General features: G+C 46.4%; 1 protein-coding gene across 1 annotated transcript; it reads left to right on the forward strand.

Annotated features, from left to right (window-relative positions):
* The first annotated feature begins 521 nt into the window (after positions 1 to 521).
* Positions 522 to 2,277, forward strand: LOC109854664 (leucine-rich repeat and immunoglobulin-like domain-containing nogo receptor-interacting protein 1). Its single transcript, XM_020427992.1, has 2 exons — positions 522 to 673; positions 1,016 to 2,277. The coding sequence occupies exons 1-2, from the start codon at positions 542 to 544 to the stop codon at positions 1,715 to 1,717; spliced, it is 834 nt and encodes a 277-aa protein (XP_020283581.1). The 5' UTR covers positions 522 to 541; the 3' UTR covers positions 1,718 to 2,277.
* Positions 2,278 to 17,770: the final 15,493 nt, after the last annotated feature.

Raw genomic sequence — 17,770 nt, forward strand, 5'->3', positions numbered from 1 at the left:
ATATATATATTATATATAATATACTATAATATACTCTCTATAATCAATTTTCACTGCCTAATTTTACTTATGTAATGTAATACTTATTAATGTAATTCTATTGTTTCCATTAGTATTGATACTGTTCAATATAACAGTCTTCTTCCCTTGTATTCTTTCTTTAATGAAAAAACGAACATATCATTCAATCTTTTTGTTTATACTGCATTTGTGTAATATCTAGATATTTTCTGTTTGTGATCTGTTTGGTAAGGTAAATCAGAATGTTCCCTATTTTTATCGGTGTAATACAAGAAATGTTTTTTTGTCTTTTTATTATTGTTTGTTTTAAAACAAATCGCATACTTGACACTTAATTCCGCGCGTAAATTATATCGTAATATGTTTGCATATTTAATCTTTTGTGATTTTAACCATCGGTACTTCCCTGTAGCAATATTTTTCCTCATTGCTAATCGCTTTTTACTTGACCCTGACAACCGGCTATAAGAAGCGAAACGGTCTGACTCATCGTCAGACTCACTGCGCAACTTTCATTGCGATGAAGCAAATTCTCGGTTTGTACGTTCTCGCGACAATTCTGGCCGCGTGTTCGGCCGGTGTTTGTCGACCAGGCTTGAAAGAACATCAGGATTGGTATCGGTGCGAAGGTCTGACAAATATATCTCAAGAGGTATTGTGTTATTATCAAACTTTCTCTTTTCTAAACGATTTTATTGACAAAAATCAGAAATAAAATATACTTGTTAAAACGTTTGTTAAAACTTGTTTAAAATCTTAGAATTATAAAAAAAATTGTACCCGAACATCTGGTGTTAGCTTGTTATTGCCATTTCCTTAATTCTTTTTATTTTAATAAAATATACGTTTACACATATCATGTAATATGATTATTACATGTGATGTTAAAACGCTTATCTTTGCACAATAATGTTTGTACGATAATCTTACTTTGATCTTTCGTTGCTCGTATGCGGTAGAGAACAGTCATTTATCGATCAGTGCGTATCTACAGCTACAGATACCCGGAAATGCGGTTGGCATCGAAATCGTTGACTCTGACATCAAGACGATACCGACAGATGCGTTCGCGGCCCTCGGTGATTCTCTGGAGGAGCTCAATATCACGAAATCCGGCGTGGAAGAGATCGAGCCTAATGCGTTTCGAGGTCTTGGCAAGTTACGCGTGCTGGGTCTTGTGGACAACAAGATTCGTAAACTGAACTCGTCGTGGATTCAGGATTTGACGTATCTCAAGAATTTCCTCGTGTGGAACAACAAAATCGTTGCGATCGATTCGCGAATATACGATCTGCTCCCGAATTTGGAAGTCTGGGACGTCGCGTACAACGAGCTGGTCGACTGTTTGCCGCCCGAGCAGCTGAAGAAGCTGACGAAACTGAAGCTGATCTACCTGGCCGGTAACAAGTGGTTGTACCGATGCCGTCGCGATATGACGTATTATCTGGGCCGAAATCACGTTCGGTTTGTCCACGACTGGGGCTCCAGCGATTTGCTGATCGACGAGTGTCTCGCTCACGCGCCGCACGCCGACATCAGCGACGCCGCCCTGGAAACGTGCGTCGACCAACGCATAACCAACCCGCTCGCAGCTTTGTACGCGATGACCCAGAACCTCACAACAAGAGTCAACAGATTAGAAGCCTATGTCGCTCTTTTAAACGATACCTATGTACCCTTAAAACTGCGACTTTAGACTGAAAATTGCGGAATAACGAACTCGCGAGACGCTTACAGATTTGACTAACTTCGCGTACGACGTTTGGAACAAGTAGCGGCGCCGATACGAACAGTTGATGAGATATACTCGATGACCATTGTTTTTGTTTCAGTAACTTATCGTTGCGCGTGCTATTATGTTAGACGAGAAGATAACATTCGCGCGCGAATATTTACTCACCGTGTATACCAAAAGAAACAAAAAAATATGCGTTCAAAGACGCGACGTTGGTGCATTTAACGTCGTACGGATGCCGAGCGAATGTTTTCACGTTATTACATTGTTGTCAAGCGTTATATTCGGTCTATACGTATACGTCTATCTATGTACGAGTAGATTTATCTCCGTAATACTTTCATTTTCTAACAAAACTGCACCGCGCTCGAACTTGCACCATTGTTGCGCATGTTAACAATGTTTTTTAGTTCGAAGTTAATTAATTTTCTGCGAACAAGAACGCGTTTCTTTTTGGTTTTTACATCTCTCTGACTTTTGTAACCTACTAGCGTGTAATAAATGAGCATTTCTTAAAAACATATAAGTCTTTTTTCTTTCCTTTCCTCCATAGGGTCTAATAACTTTGAAGAATTGTTTAAGAACTTTCGTGTACACTCATGGAGTAGAATCGCAACGTTTGTTATTAGGCAATTATTCTATTTATTCGGCAACGTTTGTGTATTAATTGGCCGAATATCAAAGGGTTTCAAATAACAATAGAAGGAAATTGTAGCTAATAGACTGTTGCTGATCTCAGTCGCGAATAGTTTTAACACGCTCGAGTATCGAATTTATTTTCATATTTATAAAATTAAATTATAACTAAAACACATTTGTTTTTATTATATAATATATGCAAATATTTAATTCACACTGGTATGTTTTTAAACTATCGAACAAAACAAAAGTTTAATTTGATTGAACTTATATCAATTTAATGTAAGTGATTTTTTTGGCAACAATTGCTTAATTATAATCTGTTATTAAAAATAAATAATTTTACAAGAAAATAGACAATAATTTTGAAATAATTTGTTTTCTAATAGTAGGAACGCGTATGTGAAATTCGAACATTTGAAATTCTATAATTGAATTGTTGGCGTCAAAATCGCGTTTAATATTTATATGTTGCATTTCTCTTATATAGAGTGTTAAAACTTTTATTTGTCGCTGAAATATATTGTCAAGTCAAAAGAAACACTCCTTCTGTTACTCTCTGCCGATGTGCGTTCCGGAGTAAGTCGCAAACGCAAACAGATATTTAGTCATCGATCTAGGGCGGTGCGATATAAATCAATTTGTTCGAGTCGTTTTGCGTGACGTCGCGCGAATGATCGACGCGATTCGTAAAACTGACGCGGTAGACGCGCACACAATAAGGAAAGGACATCGTTTCGCCTACTGTGCGCGCCACTGTGTGCGAGAGGCAACTCTACCGGTTCTCCGTGATTTATGGAGAGGACGACACCCGCGTCCTCGGGGTCCTCCTCTTCGTCGTCGTCTTCGAACTCCGTTGCAATTTCACCATCGAGCATTCTCCGTATATGCCAGGGAGTGCTCCAGTTCCCACGCAGCGACGTTACGCTCCTCCTCCTCCTTCTCTCTCTCTCTCTCTGTCTCTCTTCATTTTCTGTTACGCTCTTCTCCGGAACTGCTCACCGGGCCGTCGCCGCCGATGCGAGTCATAGCGCGCGTTGCGCGCGCGGTTATCTATGCGCTTCACATGCATTCCGACTACGCGCAACCGGGTAACCTGCTCGTGCGACGCTGCACGCGGTGCATTAACATCGCCCCCGACTGCAACCCGGAAATCCGGACGTAACACGGTCTCGATGAAGTCTCTTCCCCCGCGTTACCTCCCCCCTCGTCCTTCATGTCGGTCCCGGCGAAAACACAACGATACAAGACGTCGGCGGAGTCTCTCTCCTCGAAATTAACAATGTCGAGACGCGACGATAGCTACACCGACTGTAAACTGCGCTCCGACGTAACTTACGTCGCAACATCGTACGCGTAGCACCGCGCGAAAATATCGAAAATATACTCGCGAAGCGTCTTCTTCCCGACCAAAAATGTTCCAAAAAAAAAAAAAAAAAAAAACAATTTTGCGAGCGAACATTTGTGTAACGAGCGCGACTCGGTATCAAATTGCGAACTCGGAGTTACACCGAGGGCCTTTCCCCCGCGGTTGATTACAGCAGCATCCGTCCGATCTGCCACCACATCAGCGTCTCTCCTAATACACCCCGACGGTGAATCGGAACTCTTCAGGCTTTGTTCCGCGTCGCGATGCAGCCTCTGGAAATCAGCGCGGAAGAGAATGTAAAAATCAAGAGAATCCGGAACGGCACGTCGTCGATACAGCACGGCTCACCTGTCCGTCGCGCTTTGCTAGTACAACGCCCTTTTGTTCGACGAATAGAGGAAAAAAAACGAAAGGGGGCAAGGGGGGACAGGGGGAGGAGGAGAAAGAGCGACTGTGCCTAAGATGAAAGCACCGAGGCGAGCCTCGCGGCCGGCTGGAGCCCCGCCAAATAATATACTGGCGCCCTATCTGTGCTCGCCTCTCTTCTCCCTCCGTACAACCCCCCTTCTGACGAGCGAGGCAACAGCCGCGTCACTATCACGAACACGCCGTTGGCCCGCCGGAGTACTTTTATATTTATTACAAGGACACGAGGGGATGGGGTGGAAAAAAAAAAAGGAGAAAACGCGGGAAAGGGGGTCAGATTGTTAACCGACAGGAACAACGAGGATGGAACGAGAGTGACTGTGTGTGCCCCCGTTGTTACGCGGTGCACAGCACGCGCGCGCGCCCACAGGACAGGCCGCCGGATGATTCAACCTATATTACGGCTTTTGTCATATCGCGGGAAACGGCGCGGGAAGCCGCCAGCCTCTTCTCTCGCGGATAAGGTCTGTGGTGCGCTTACACGTCTTTTCCACGTGTTTCCCCCACGGATTCCGCGCGCTTCCATCCGTAACTGTCAACGACCAAGTATCTGTCCGCGATGTGAAAAAGCGTCGAAAGACGACTCGACGAAATCGAAATCCCCGATGCAATCCCGATGGATTGTCTCTTTCTTCTTAAACCGAGAGCTCTCGGTTTAATATACGCGAGGACGAGATAAGGCGATGATGATGTCTTTTAATTATCGACGAAACGTCGCGCGAATTGACAATCGCGACGTATCATATATAATTGTCCGAGAGAGAGAGAGAGAGACGTATGGGTGTCACTGGGCTCATCGCGAGCGTGAGATTTTTTTTAAACCGCTGACAGCGTCACGGAAATTACGCAAGATAATGTCCAATTGTTTTCAATTGACTTTTTGTCAATTTGAGGAAGCGATTGATCCATCCTCTTTCTCGTTGTCTTCCTTCGACATTGTGTGATCATTAGGGGAAAGGAAAAAAAAAAGAAATAAAATGGATAATTTATTTTTGAGATGCGGACCAAGCGTCTCTTAGATGAACTTTCGAATCGACGTCGATTTTCTATTCTAACTTACACGTTTAAAAAACATATATTTGACAAACTTATATTAAAAACATAAAGAAATATATCAAATGGATAAAAATATTATTAAAAAACTATAATGTAATATATACAATACACATAATAAAAACTATATTAAACAAATATATGTTAAATATATATTTGCGCGCGCGCATTCGATATATCGGCTCGTATCGACTGTAAAACTATCTGCTAGTTAGTGTTACGTGATATCGCGAGTTGTTCGGAAAGTTTGTAAACTTTCAATAGGTGGCCACACAGACGGCAAATGTGGCCACGTATGACAACACGAGGCATCGCGCCGATACTAAAGCCAAATCGAACGGTGTATTTGCAGAAGCTCAATTACACATCGTGCGATGATAGGTCTTTAAATTTCTATTTAAAAAAAAAAAAGTTCCACGTACTTTCCGAACAATGCAAACGTGTCGAGACAAAGTGTCGATACACGTACCGATGTACGTGCTAATGAAAAACAGAACGTTTTTATAAGAGCGGAAGAGAAATAACATAGCTACGATAATCGATATCCAAGAAGACACGCTCACGCACACATATATATATACACACACATACACACATACACACGAGAGTGAGAGAAACGCGCGAAGAAAGCGCAAGCGACGCCAATAACGACGAAAAATTTCGCGGGACGGGAATGAATTCGGGAAACGACGATTGCAGCTTTTCTGCAATATCTCGTCGCTTTTTTCGCGCGCCGTCCGCTCCCCTTTTTCCACCTTCGTGTAACGAAATGTAAAAAGACGAGAAGAGGATGGAAGGGAGGACGAGGGAACGAAAAAGAGGAGGGGAAAAAAAAAGAGGAACGCGCGGGGAAGAAAGTAGTTCGCGGCGTGCACGAGCCCCGGCTCTCTCTCGCGTGTAGCCGAGTTAAACCGACGCGGCGGTGATTGATGACGCTTCGGTGTAACGATCGCCTCCTGCACCCGCGAACGTGGCGCCGGGGGTTAGCCTCCACCGGGAGACGAGAACGGGAGAGAGAAAGAGAGAGAGAGAGAGAGAGAAAGAGAGAAAGAAAGCTCGAATGAAAAGAGAGCGAGAAAAAAGAGGAAGGAAAGCGAGATAGATGGACGTAGGAACGGACGAAGCCCCTCGTTATCCTCGATTTTACAGGAATTAAAGGGCCGATTACGCGCGCGACCGCCACACCCGCGATTAAGATGGGCGCGCGGATTAAAATCGTTCGACGTGATTTTAAACCCCAAACGGGGATGGGAGAACGTCGTCATTAGATTTAAAACCCCGCTCCCCCCCCCTCCCCATCGACTCGAAACCATATTGCGAGTCGAGTGTTTTGATATTTGACTCCGGAAATAATTAGCAATTAACGTCGCGTTCGATTATATCGCGGCAATTAACGCGCTCTTCTTGTTCCGTACATCGTCGACGATAGAGCGCAAAACGCAAAATCGAAATTTAATATTGTGATAATTAAACCTCTCGAAACACACAGGGCCGACGGGGGGGGGGGGAAAAGGGAAATGTAATGATCGCGCTCTCGAACGTCAGTTTGAAACAAACCGGACGAGCGAACTTTATTATACTTTATTATATCAAACATTGTGACGGGGAAAGACTCTATTTTGCGCGGCGAAAAATCTCTCTGTAAAACGCATCTCTCTTTCTCTCTCTCTCTCTTTTGCGAGATCGGTTAAATTTATGACGAAATCGAAAAGTTTATCGCGTCGCGCGCGCGCGCGCGGAGGGAGCGACGAGAATTTCGACGGGCGAGAAATTTATCGCCCGTTCCACCGAATACGCCGGAGGAGCCGTCATTCGGGCTGTTAACTGTCCCGCTGATAATGGGAAACGTCTGAAGACAGTCTGCAAGACACTGACGGGCTTCTCGGGAGAGGAGAGCACGACCGGGGGTCGCCAGTAACTAAAGCCATTAATCGCCCGCCATACTGCCTACTTCTCTCTCGTCCAGTCATCCCTTCCTGGAGGTTTCCGTCGCCACCCGTCTCTCCGTGAACATCCACTCTCTCGCAGTGTCCCCGTCTCATCCCCCTTTCCATCCATCCCCCCGCCCGCCCATCTTCTCGCGCTCCATCTCGCATTGAGTAGCAAACCGTGGGCCTTGGAGCTCGTCAAGTCGCCAGCTTGGAAATTGCTTTCCTCATTTATAACCGGGCCACTGTCCGACCCTTGTTCGCCTTGCCCCTTTTCTCCACGATCTTACTCTCTTTCTCTCACATACCACACCCCTCTCCCCCCCGAGAATCTTCCTTCTTCCGCGTCTTCGCCCTCTCTTGTCCCGCGGACTCGCTCACCCTCATCGGCTATCGACCTCTACGGCGGCATTTGTTCCCTCTTCGCGAGTCTACTCCAATTTCTTTTTTTTTTTCTTATTACTGGCTTATGCACCTTTGACAGGTGTGACGATCGCGCCTTAATTGCCGCACACGCTTTGCGAGAGCGTCTTTTTTTACATTTGAAAAAAAAAACAAACAAACAACTGCCGTTTTCGAAGTCGGGAAATAAATAAAAACCGGGTTTTCAAAAGAGACATCGAGGGATCAACCTCGAGTGGAAAACGTTCCGATACCGGGGATAGAGCTCGGAAGCTCTCTCTCCGAGGAGAGAAAAAAAAACGCGTGCTCCCCCTTGTTTTTGTTCGTCGCTTTCGCCAAAAATGAGTTTAACTTGAGATTACGCTTGGTCGTCCGTGTGCAGTGCGCGATTATCCAAAAGCCTCGTGTCTATCTAATGGAGTTAGGTTAACTCGGTAAACAGGATTAAGATTTCAAGCTCGCCGATATGATCTTTCCTTAAGAACTCAATTACACCCGTGTGCTCCCGGGGTTGAGAACGCGAGGGGGGTAGGGGACGCGAGAAAGCCGAGGCTAGAGAGAAAGCTCATATGCAACGCGACACACAGGTAACCCGATTACGGAACATTACGCTCAGACGGTGGATTAAACGAGCGGCGCTACAATCAGCCGCATCAAAATTACAGAAGACCTACGGCCGATCCCGATAAAAGCGTGTGTCTCTCTCTCTCTCTCTTTCCTTGCGCGGCGCCGCCGTTCTCTTTCACCGCGCCTCATTTGCATCTTCTCTCCCCTCCCTCTCCCCCTTCTCCCCATTTGCATCGGGCATCGTGAGGTTCGCGAGTAAACATCCGCATCAAAGTGTCCCACGATCTCTTTCTTCCTATCGCGGGAATATCATTCCCGAGCAGTCGATTGTGTATCCAGCGACAAGCGGTATTAGATCGTGCGTTTGAGAGAGAAAAAAAAACACCGAGAGAAAAAACAAGAGGCCTGAACTTCTCTCCCGACTTTGAGGAGAGAACGGGAGGAAAGAGATGAGAAGTTCAGTCAAAAAAAAAAAAGAAAAAAAAACAGAAACCTGACAATTCATTGCGCTCTGGGAAAATATACATTAATCTGAAAATATATTTTTAATTTATTAAAAATTTGTTAATTCGAAAATATATTAATTATGCAATGTTTACGCACAAAGAAATATATTACAATTAAAACTCAATTTAAAAAAAATAAATAAATAAGCGCAATATATCTTCCGTGCGAAATTGATTTGTTCGCACGTTTTAATTTCGTGCGATGTAATTTTTTCTTCGAAAAAAATCATTTCCGATAATTACAGCGAGATGCTTGATGCGAAGTGTCCTCGGACTCTCAAACGCGTTATTCCGGGGAGCTTCCGCGGCGGACTTTTAAGCGAGCCAAGGCACGAGGAGAAGGAAGAAGAAAGCTCTCTCGCGTTCCTCAACACATTGCATCGCATTACATGTCTTTCGCACGGCGCGAGAGAAAGAGAGAGAGAGAAAGAAACGAGCGCTGACAGACGAATCCACAGTCGGAGAAGAAGGAGAGCACGGCAGGGGAAGAAGAATCGGGCAATTACGCGCGCTCTCGGTATCTACAATTACCGCGCGCGCGGTAGCAGAAATCGGCGATTCTCCGGTGCGAATGTCGATGCTCCTAGCCGACTGCAAAAAGTAGACTCCGAGAGAGGAGCTTTGCAAAAGGCGCGAAGGAACGAGCGTAAGGCCTAGCGCTCGTCTCGTTCGAACGATGACGAGTAAAGTAAAAGATAGCCGCGCGCGTATTACATCTGGCAGCGCTTATTTCGATTAATTATTAAACGAAATCACATAATGACCCTTCGATTCTTTTGTAAAAAAAAAAAAAAAAAACAACTCGCGAGTTGTTAATTTTGTGACAGAGACCACGTGATATAAAGTGCGAGAAGGTGAACAACAGCAAGAGGAAAGGAACGTATGAGGTTCCACACGACTGACTGAGTTCGCGGAATCTACGATGGGTTCGATCATCGCTCACGATCTGCGAAAAGAATGAGAAGCGACTTTGGAATGGACGGGGGACAGCGCGCGCGCACATTGTCGAGCAGGAAGTCAAATCAGACCTGGAAGAAGAGAACGGCACGACCGATGCCAAGAAAGAGATACCATCTACGTTCTCTTCGGAAATTGACGATTCGAGAGACTCGATAGTTGCAAAGGCGAGGGAACGAGTGAGACGAGCGAAGAAAAGAAAGAGAGAGAGAGAGAGAAAGACGGATTGACCGGGTAGCTTTGGTCGGGTGATCAAAGAGGGAGAAGTAGGTGGTCGAGGCAAGCTGCTATTTATGCCGCTCGGGAATCGAAGGCGCGAACCGACGCTCTTCTGCCGCGTCGTCGATCGAGCGTATAGACGAAGAGCGACGAACGCTTTTCGGATCGGAGACGGCGAGAAAACGAATCGAACGAGCGAGCGAGCGCGGCCGGCGCGACGACGACAACACACAGTCGCGGCTGCGAAGTCAAGCGAAGGTAGACAAAGGATCGCCGAGAGTCGCACGGTCGGAGGGGGAGGGGAGGGGAGGGGGCGGATTTGCAGGGAAGAAGAGAAACGAAGTCGAAGAAGATACTATCGACGCCTCCTCTCTCGGAAATCGACGTGCCGCGGCACGGAACGAAGGCGCGAAGAGGAGAAGGACGAGAACGAGGGACGAGCGAGCTGGAAGAGAAAGACAAATTGACGGAACGAACGAACGAACGGTCGGCTGCGCGAACGGGAACGGAACGAGGAAGGACGAATGAGAGAGAGACAGAGAAATGCTCTGCTATTTACGCTCCGCAGAAAAGTCGCCGACTAAGAGAGCGGCGTCCCCCGACGCTCGCGCTTTCTCGACCAACAAGGTCTCTCTGCGAGGAGGAAGGAGAACGAGAATCTTCCGCGCGCGTATCACGGCGAGAGCGAAATCAATCGGAAGGAAAGTGTTACCAAATGCTCTTCGGGATATATAAAACCGCGCGCGAAACGTGAAACACGACAAAAGTTTCGAATTATTTATCAAGCGCGCGTCGCGAGGATGAGGAGGTCTGCGAGATAGGGTCCGTCGTTTGAGAGGAAACGCGGGGGGGAAGGGGGGGAAACAGTTTTTCTTCGAGAATAATCGCGCGCGGTTTCCTTCGAAACTTTTCCCGAAGCGAAGATCGTCGACGGACGATCTGGAAATGCTTGAACGTTTTGCGCGGCATAAAATACAAATCGATCACAAAACCGAACACGCGCGCGGGAGAGCGTCAGCTAAATGCTGAAGAGTCACGTAATCGTCTCTCTAAGGAGGCGGAATGTGAGCAAACACAGACGCGCGGACACACGGTGGTGTGTATACGAATAGGTGAAGTTACGGGACGGGAATTCGAGGCTCAGGCGCTTGATTAAACGCGGGAACGGTGCGTGATAAACGAGCCAGCGGGGCGACCGGGCGGAGAGATAAAGGAAAAGAGACAGAGAGAGAGAGAGAGAAAGAGACGTCGACAAAACTACACTTCGTAAAGAGCAACCGAGAGTCTAACTGAAGACCACGAGAGGTGGAAGATGAGAAGAAGAGAAAGGACGAGAGGCAGAGGGAGGGAGGGGGAGATCGCACGAGGCTGCTATCTACGAAAACGCGTACGTATTCCATGGCGCGCCTACGAGGCATAGATTGCAGCTTGCAAGGAAAACGTGAAGAGTAGACGTGAGGAAAGAGAAAGGCGAGGGAACGCGGAGAAGGTGCGCGCGAAAAGGGAAGAAAAAGGGGAGAAAAAGAGACCGAGAGCCAAAAGGGGAGAAAAGAAAGAAAGAGAGATTCCAGTGCCGATAGCACACACCGTGGCCGAGAGCCTCTGTGGTCCGTCCCCCCTTCCTTTCTCTCTCTCTCTCTCTCTCTCAAGGCGCACACATTCCCCCCGCCGTCCCTGAAATGAACCAGATTATTGGCTGAACCCTGACCGTGGAAATTACGTATTCGGTAAAGAAAAAAAAAATTCTCCCTCGCTGGGAAACGGAGAAAGCGAGAGAGAGAGAGAGAGATGGAAACAAAGGATGCGTGCACGCCGACGTATCTCTGTCCCCCTCTCCTCTCCCCGTACATGTGCGAAGATCTCTCGTAGATGTTACATACGCGCGCGTATCCGTGGATGTGGGTGAGCCGCAAGTCCTAAGGTGAAACCCGTAGCCGGGGTTGCTGAGGTAGGGAGGATCCGGGTCACAGATCAGCGCGCGGGCTCCGGCATCGGGGGAGAACCTGCGGTAGCGGCGGAGGGGCCCCCCCCCCAAACGGGTCTCATCGAGAGCGCGTATCGCGAGCAAAACTCGACGTTAGGTCGGGGACTTACCTTTCTTCTTCCTCCGTTCTTCGTCCTTCGTCTCTCTCCCACCCGCGTATCACATCCGTCCGTCTGTCCTTGTTTCCTCGTGACCGTCTCTTCCTTCTTCGCTATCGTGCGTGCACGGTTTTCCATCTTCCTTCAGCCGCTCGCTCGCTCGCTCGCTCGCCCTTTCTATCGCACTTCCGCTCTCTCGCCTCTCTTTGTGTCTCTTCCTTCCAGTTTCTCTTCCTCCTTTCCCTATAACCAACGCACCAGTATCGCTCGCGAGAGTTCTCTCTCGTTCGTTGTTCCCTTCCCGCTCTTGCGCTCTCTTCCCGATACGTCGTCCGCCTACCTGACTACCTAGTACTCGGTGTAAAGGTCCGACCACCACGAGCGGCGAGTACACCACGACGCCACCCTGAGGCCACCGCGTAGTTCGTTCCCTTCGTTCTTGCCTCGTCTCTCTCCTCTCCCGCCTCACTCCCGCCGGGGAGATCCCTCATCTCGGTTTCTAGAAGAAGAAGAAGAAGAAGCGCATCGAGCCGAGACACACCGTGGAGTTCACGCACTCCACCTCCTCTCTCCTCCTCCTTCTCCTCGCGCTGCTCCCGCTTCTCTTCCTCACGTTCTCTCCGCTGCTTCTTCTTCGTGCTATCGTCTCCTCGTAGCCTCGTTACAAGAATCCTTCTCACATCCATCCATCCGCCCCCTCTTCGAGAAGAGCAGGGCTCTTGCGCGCACGTAAAACGTGCCTCTTTGTCCGAATGACGTGATGATTCCTCGTATATACCTCTCGTTATATATACTCTAGGGGGTTACCGAGGGGGGATGTGTGTGCGACACCTCCCTCGACCGACGTGCGGATTTTGGAATTTTTTCTCCCACGCAAATTTCCCACCAAGCACGCAATCCGTCGTAACGCGCTTGAAATTTTTTTTTCGGATCGCAGCGCGCTCGAAGAAAATATCGACTTTGTTCTTCTTCTTCTTCTTCTTCAAAAAAAAAAAGAATGAACAAAATTATCGATTTAAATTTTTTTCTACGCGTTTCTCGCTGCGTTTGTGGCGTCGAATCGACCTTTGAGCCTCGCGATAATTGCGATCTGGATCGGATACACGCGCGTCATCGCGCGGTGTCTGTTTTCCCACGGCCGGATCGGCCGGGCGCGAGTCGTGGCCGCCGCGAAGCGAACGTAAGGATTTTTTTTTTGATCGCGGCGCGGTATGCGCGCGGCCTTTTAATTGGATTGCTATATTAAAAGATCCGCGCGCGCGCGCGCGCGCGCGAGTACGGAAATACGCGCACGCATATTAATTCCGAAGCGAGCGGTGCGCGCGGCTCCGCTTCGACTGGAAATGCGAGCGGACCCCTGACCTTTTCGCGATATACCCGTTACGCCGTCGTGCCTACACTACGCATTGCGCTCCTTTTTATTGCCGATCGGCGAACGGTAATAACGTAAATTCAAGTCGCCGCCGCCGCTACGTAGGAAACACAAGCACAAGCGAATCCGCGAGCGCTTTAAACGCCGCGCTCACGACTCGGATTCCATCGGGACTCCGGCGTGCTGATAACGGGAAATCTTTCACGAGTTACTCCGGGAATGCTCACGACATTATCTGTTTCAACCGGCGGAATTGTGTGGAAGATATTTCTCTCCGGACCAATCACGTCGCGTCTTTTAACGATGCTTTCGGTGTCTCAAAGGTCGTTAAATCAATCGTCATGCGTGCAAAAGAGGAAATCTTTGCCGTTAATTCTTTCGTAACTTCTTAAAGTATCGGTAAATGAGGAAACAGACTTTCGTTTCTTACGACAAATTTAAGCTCGCGATAGTTCAAATAGTTTTATACACGGTCAGTATGAGCCAATTTGCTGGACTTACGTGTGACTCTCTTATATTAGGATCGGCGCGCGTTACGCTGAATGTCAATAAATATTTACTGACAGTTCCAAGTCCTTCACTGAGAATCATATAATTTTACTAAGTCGTTTGGAACACTTTTGCTATGCAAATCGGTACACGTTCACTAAGTTCAATCGGTAGATATCTTCTAAAACAATTTATAATATGAAAAAAAATATTTATAATTAATACCTTTAATAATTAATAATTTGTAATGATGTCTCTAAATTTTCTTGATTATTCTCTACGTTGTCTTCCAATATTTCGTAGAAAAAAATTTCCGTCGCCAGGAACTGATTATCAAGATTGCAAAAATAACATGTTAACGACAATTCGATGACATTGTCCACCGATTTCCGAATAAAACTGTCACTGAATCAATTAGCAAAATTAAATGATTTCCAATAAAATTAATCCGTCATTGAGTCAATCAGTGAAATTTGTCCCGATTTATCTCTTTCTTCAGCGTAAATTAATTAACTTGAGAATTTAGATCGATTTCATTTTGAAAATTCATCTAAGCTCAATTTACATCTCAAGTGTACAAAAGTTATCTATTTTTACTTCTTTCTCCCTAAATAAATTTAAAACGCGAATTAAACGTCTTGGAAATCAATTCGAATAAGTCTAAGTGCACGTTGTTTTAATATAGTTTTAAAAAACACACTTGCACGTACGTTCAGCGCATTGGCTCGCGAACTATCTCTCTCGTAGTTTTACTAGGAGAGAGAACGAATTAAAAAAGTCACGTGTTAGTCACACGAGCGGGCGACGAGAAATAAAAAAAAATAAAAAAAAAAAAAATAAATAAATAACCGCCGACACGATCGAACAGTAAACTGCGAGGATACTGAGCGCGCGCCCGGTTTCTCGAGAGGCAAAGATGCGTAGATAAATATTTAAATGGAGTATGCCGCGCGCGTATCGTCGAGCTGCTTCCGCGCGACCCGACTCGCATTCTTCGTACTTTTGCTTGCCTCGCGCGATTGGCGGCATGCCGGAACTCTCTTTGCCGCGGTATCTTGGCATCTGCAACGCGAGATCGGGACAGGGGAACTATTCAGTGTATATCGACGCGATAAGAGCGCCTCGGGATGTTTGATAAAGAACGCGAGGAGATTGTATCTGCTTATATATATATATATATGTGTATGTATACGCTCGCCCCCCATCGGGGATCTATATTGATGAAAAAACGAATTTTTAGATAAACGTATATGCGATTAGTAACAATTGCAGATAAGATTTACATCGACGCTCAGATGATAAATAATTTATTTTCTTCTACTCCCTCGTCCTCTTCTCTCCCGTTGACGTATGTACCTTCGCGCGTAAAAAAAGTTTAATCCTTCAGTGCCAGACATACGAAATATGACCTAGTTGTCCAGACTGGGTCTGTGAGATCCACGCGACTTTAAGTTTGAATATCTCCGCAATACTTTTTTAATTTCTTTTTTTTTTTTTTTAATCGAAAGGTTGAAACGATTCTGCGTCAATCAAAAGGAACAGATTGAAAGTAGAGACACTGGTTTAAAACTTTCGGGATCTCGGAGACCCATATCTGGCACTGAAAGGTTAAATTCACGTTCACATTTTGTCTCTCTGAGTTTCTTCGTTTAATTTTATTTGTGGTTTTTCTCAATGTTTTCGGAGCGGATGTATATTCGCGTAAAAAAAAATTACAATCTTTCGCGCTGCGCGAAATATCAAATTACCTATACTTCGCGCGTTTCATCGCGCCTAACATTTTTACATACACATAATTACACAATTTAATTGCGCAAAACGATGTGATATCATGCGAGAGACCGGTACGGAGAGATTTGTTCTCGTTGTCAAAAAAAATAAAACCAAAAAAGATCCAATGCTCGCGGAGCAAACGCGCGTCGTTTCTGTTCGAGAGAAGAAGAGAGCACGACGGAAAATCCGGGAAAATCGCGGGAAACATGTACCGTCAATCACCGTCCCCAAAGCTCTTTCTCCGTAGGTATTTTTACAACAATCCGATATTTTCGCTCGCGCGAGAGCTTCTAACCGAATAATTAGAGGCGCGCTTTCACAAGCGGCGTCGCTACACACCGCGCAGCGCGCGCTCTAACGGTACTGCAATAATACACCAAAGTGTCCATAACTTTCGCCTCGGTCTATTGAAATGTTTTTCGAGTCAGTTAAACGTTACACGCGTATCGTATAACTTTTTAATCGTGCGTACGTAACGTAGGTAGGTGCCCGACCGAGTGTTTGGTTACGATACGAAATACGCAAAGACACTCGAAACAAGCTTATTTGTCCGTCATCTGTACCAATATTAAATTCGTAGAGAAAAACCCCGCTGTGCTGGGAATTCTTGAACATTTTGTTACCGAAGAAGACTCTATTACAAGCTCCACGCGTTTCGCTACTATTTAATATATTTAATATATAATGTTTTATTGCATGTAAATATATTGAACATCCAAGTTTGATCGAAACTGACCTTCTCATTACATCACCCGTGTTCTTATCTATCATCAGTTCGTCGGTGTAATTGAAGTCAAGTTACTATTATTGCCGCGAGGTTGTAGCAAATTTTTAATCAACAATTCAACTCCTCAATTAATTTTCAATTTAACGCGCGTAAATATTTTCGCGCGCATTACCACTTCATTTGCGAAAAGTTTGATCACGAACTCATTAAAAATATTAATCGGCGGCGCGAAAATAAATTAATCATCGCCGAATTCCTTTCTAATTGCAAAATGCGCCTTCGACGTTTTTTGATTTTTTTTGCAATCAGCGACACGGGGAGTTAATGGGAGTTCTCGGCAATTTGACGTGCGCGCGCGCGCGCGCGTGTTATCGCGAGTGCGTACAGAAGCGACGCGAACGAACGACCGAAGTCTCGTCTTCTTCTTCTTCTCGGCTCGGTACAAAACGCCCTTATACGCGCCGCACGCGCGCGGCGGATCTCTCGGACGCGAAGAAGAAGAGAAGTCGATGGTTATAGGCATACGAGATCATCGAGCGCGGGGATCTCTCGACACGCCCGGAGTTCACGCTCCGGCCGGCGGGGTCATTGGGCAACCTACTCGCCAACAAATCATTGCTAATGATCTACTCGTACCTTTGCAGTTACCTCGTACCCGACCCGAGGCATCCCTCGCGCCAGGCCTTAACAGCCCTTCTCCTTTTTCTCTTCTCCCTCCCTTTTCTCTTCCCCCCTTCACCTTACACGCTCGTCCGCGACGATCGGCATCGGGACGAGAAATGACACGCTTCTAAAACGCGAGGAGGAAATGCTCGAGCTGCGCGATTTTATCAAAGGAAATTGACATTGTCAAACTGTCCACCAGCAATTGTTTATAAAAAAAAAAAATAGATAAACTGTTGATGTCGAAGTGGTTTTGAAATCTGCGAAACCAATTTAAAGGATAACAAACTACAACTCAGGATAATCTCGCGACCCTAAACGACTTAACATCCGGACGAAACTCGCGCGAGAGAGATTCTATCGGGACGATTTTGTTTTTTTTTTTTTTGTTTTCCCTGACCCTTCCCCCGAGACGCGATTCGATTTTTATCGCGCGGCTTAAATAAACCGTCAACAAAATCTCAAATCCGTCACTCGCTCGTAAAATCGTCGCCGCGCACACGTTTAATTAAATGCAAAGGAATAATAGCGCGCGCGCGGTGATGGCGCGGAGGCGGAAACGAAGCAACAATTATATGAGCGGGGAGATGACCTCGGCTCGCAGCAGTTGCCGGCGAGAGGCAGCGAAGGAGAATTACGAACTACCTACCCGAGTGTGTATACCATCTCGCAGCGAGAGAACGAAGGCGGAAACGACGACGAGACGCGGGAGAAACGACGGACTGTCTCGGTGCGCAAATACGGATCTCCGTACGCGGGCGTCCCCGGGGGTCAACCCGGGTCAAAGAGAGAACTCCGCGATGTGTATATGTATGTATGTATATATATATATATATACATCG

The sequence above is a fragment of the Pseudomyrmex gracilis genome, unplaced genomic scaffold (genome assembly GCF_002006095.1).
Source record: "Pseudomyrmex gracilis isolate BER0280 unplaced genomic scaffold, ASM200609v1 scaffold_71, whole genome shotgun sequence".
In the NCBI taxonomy this organism is placed as follows: Eukaryota; Metazoa; Arthropoda; class Insecta; order Hymenoptera; family Formicidae; genus Pseudomyrmex; species Pseudomyrmex gracilis.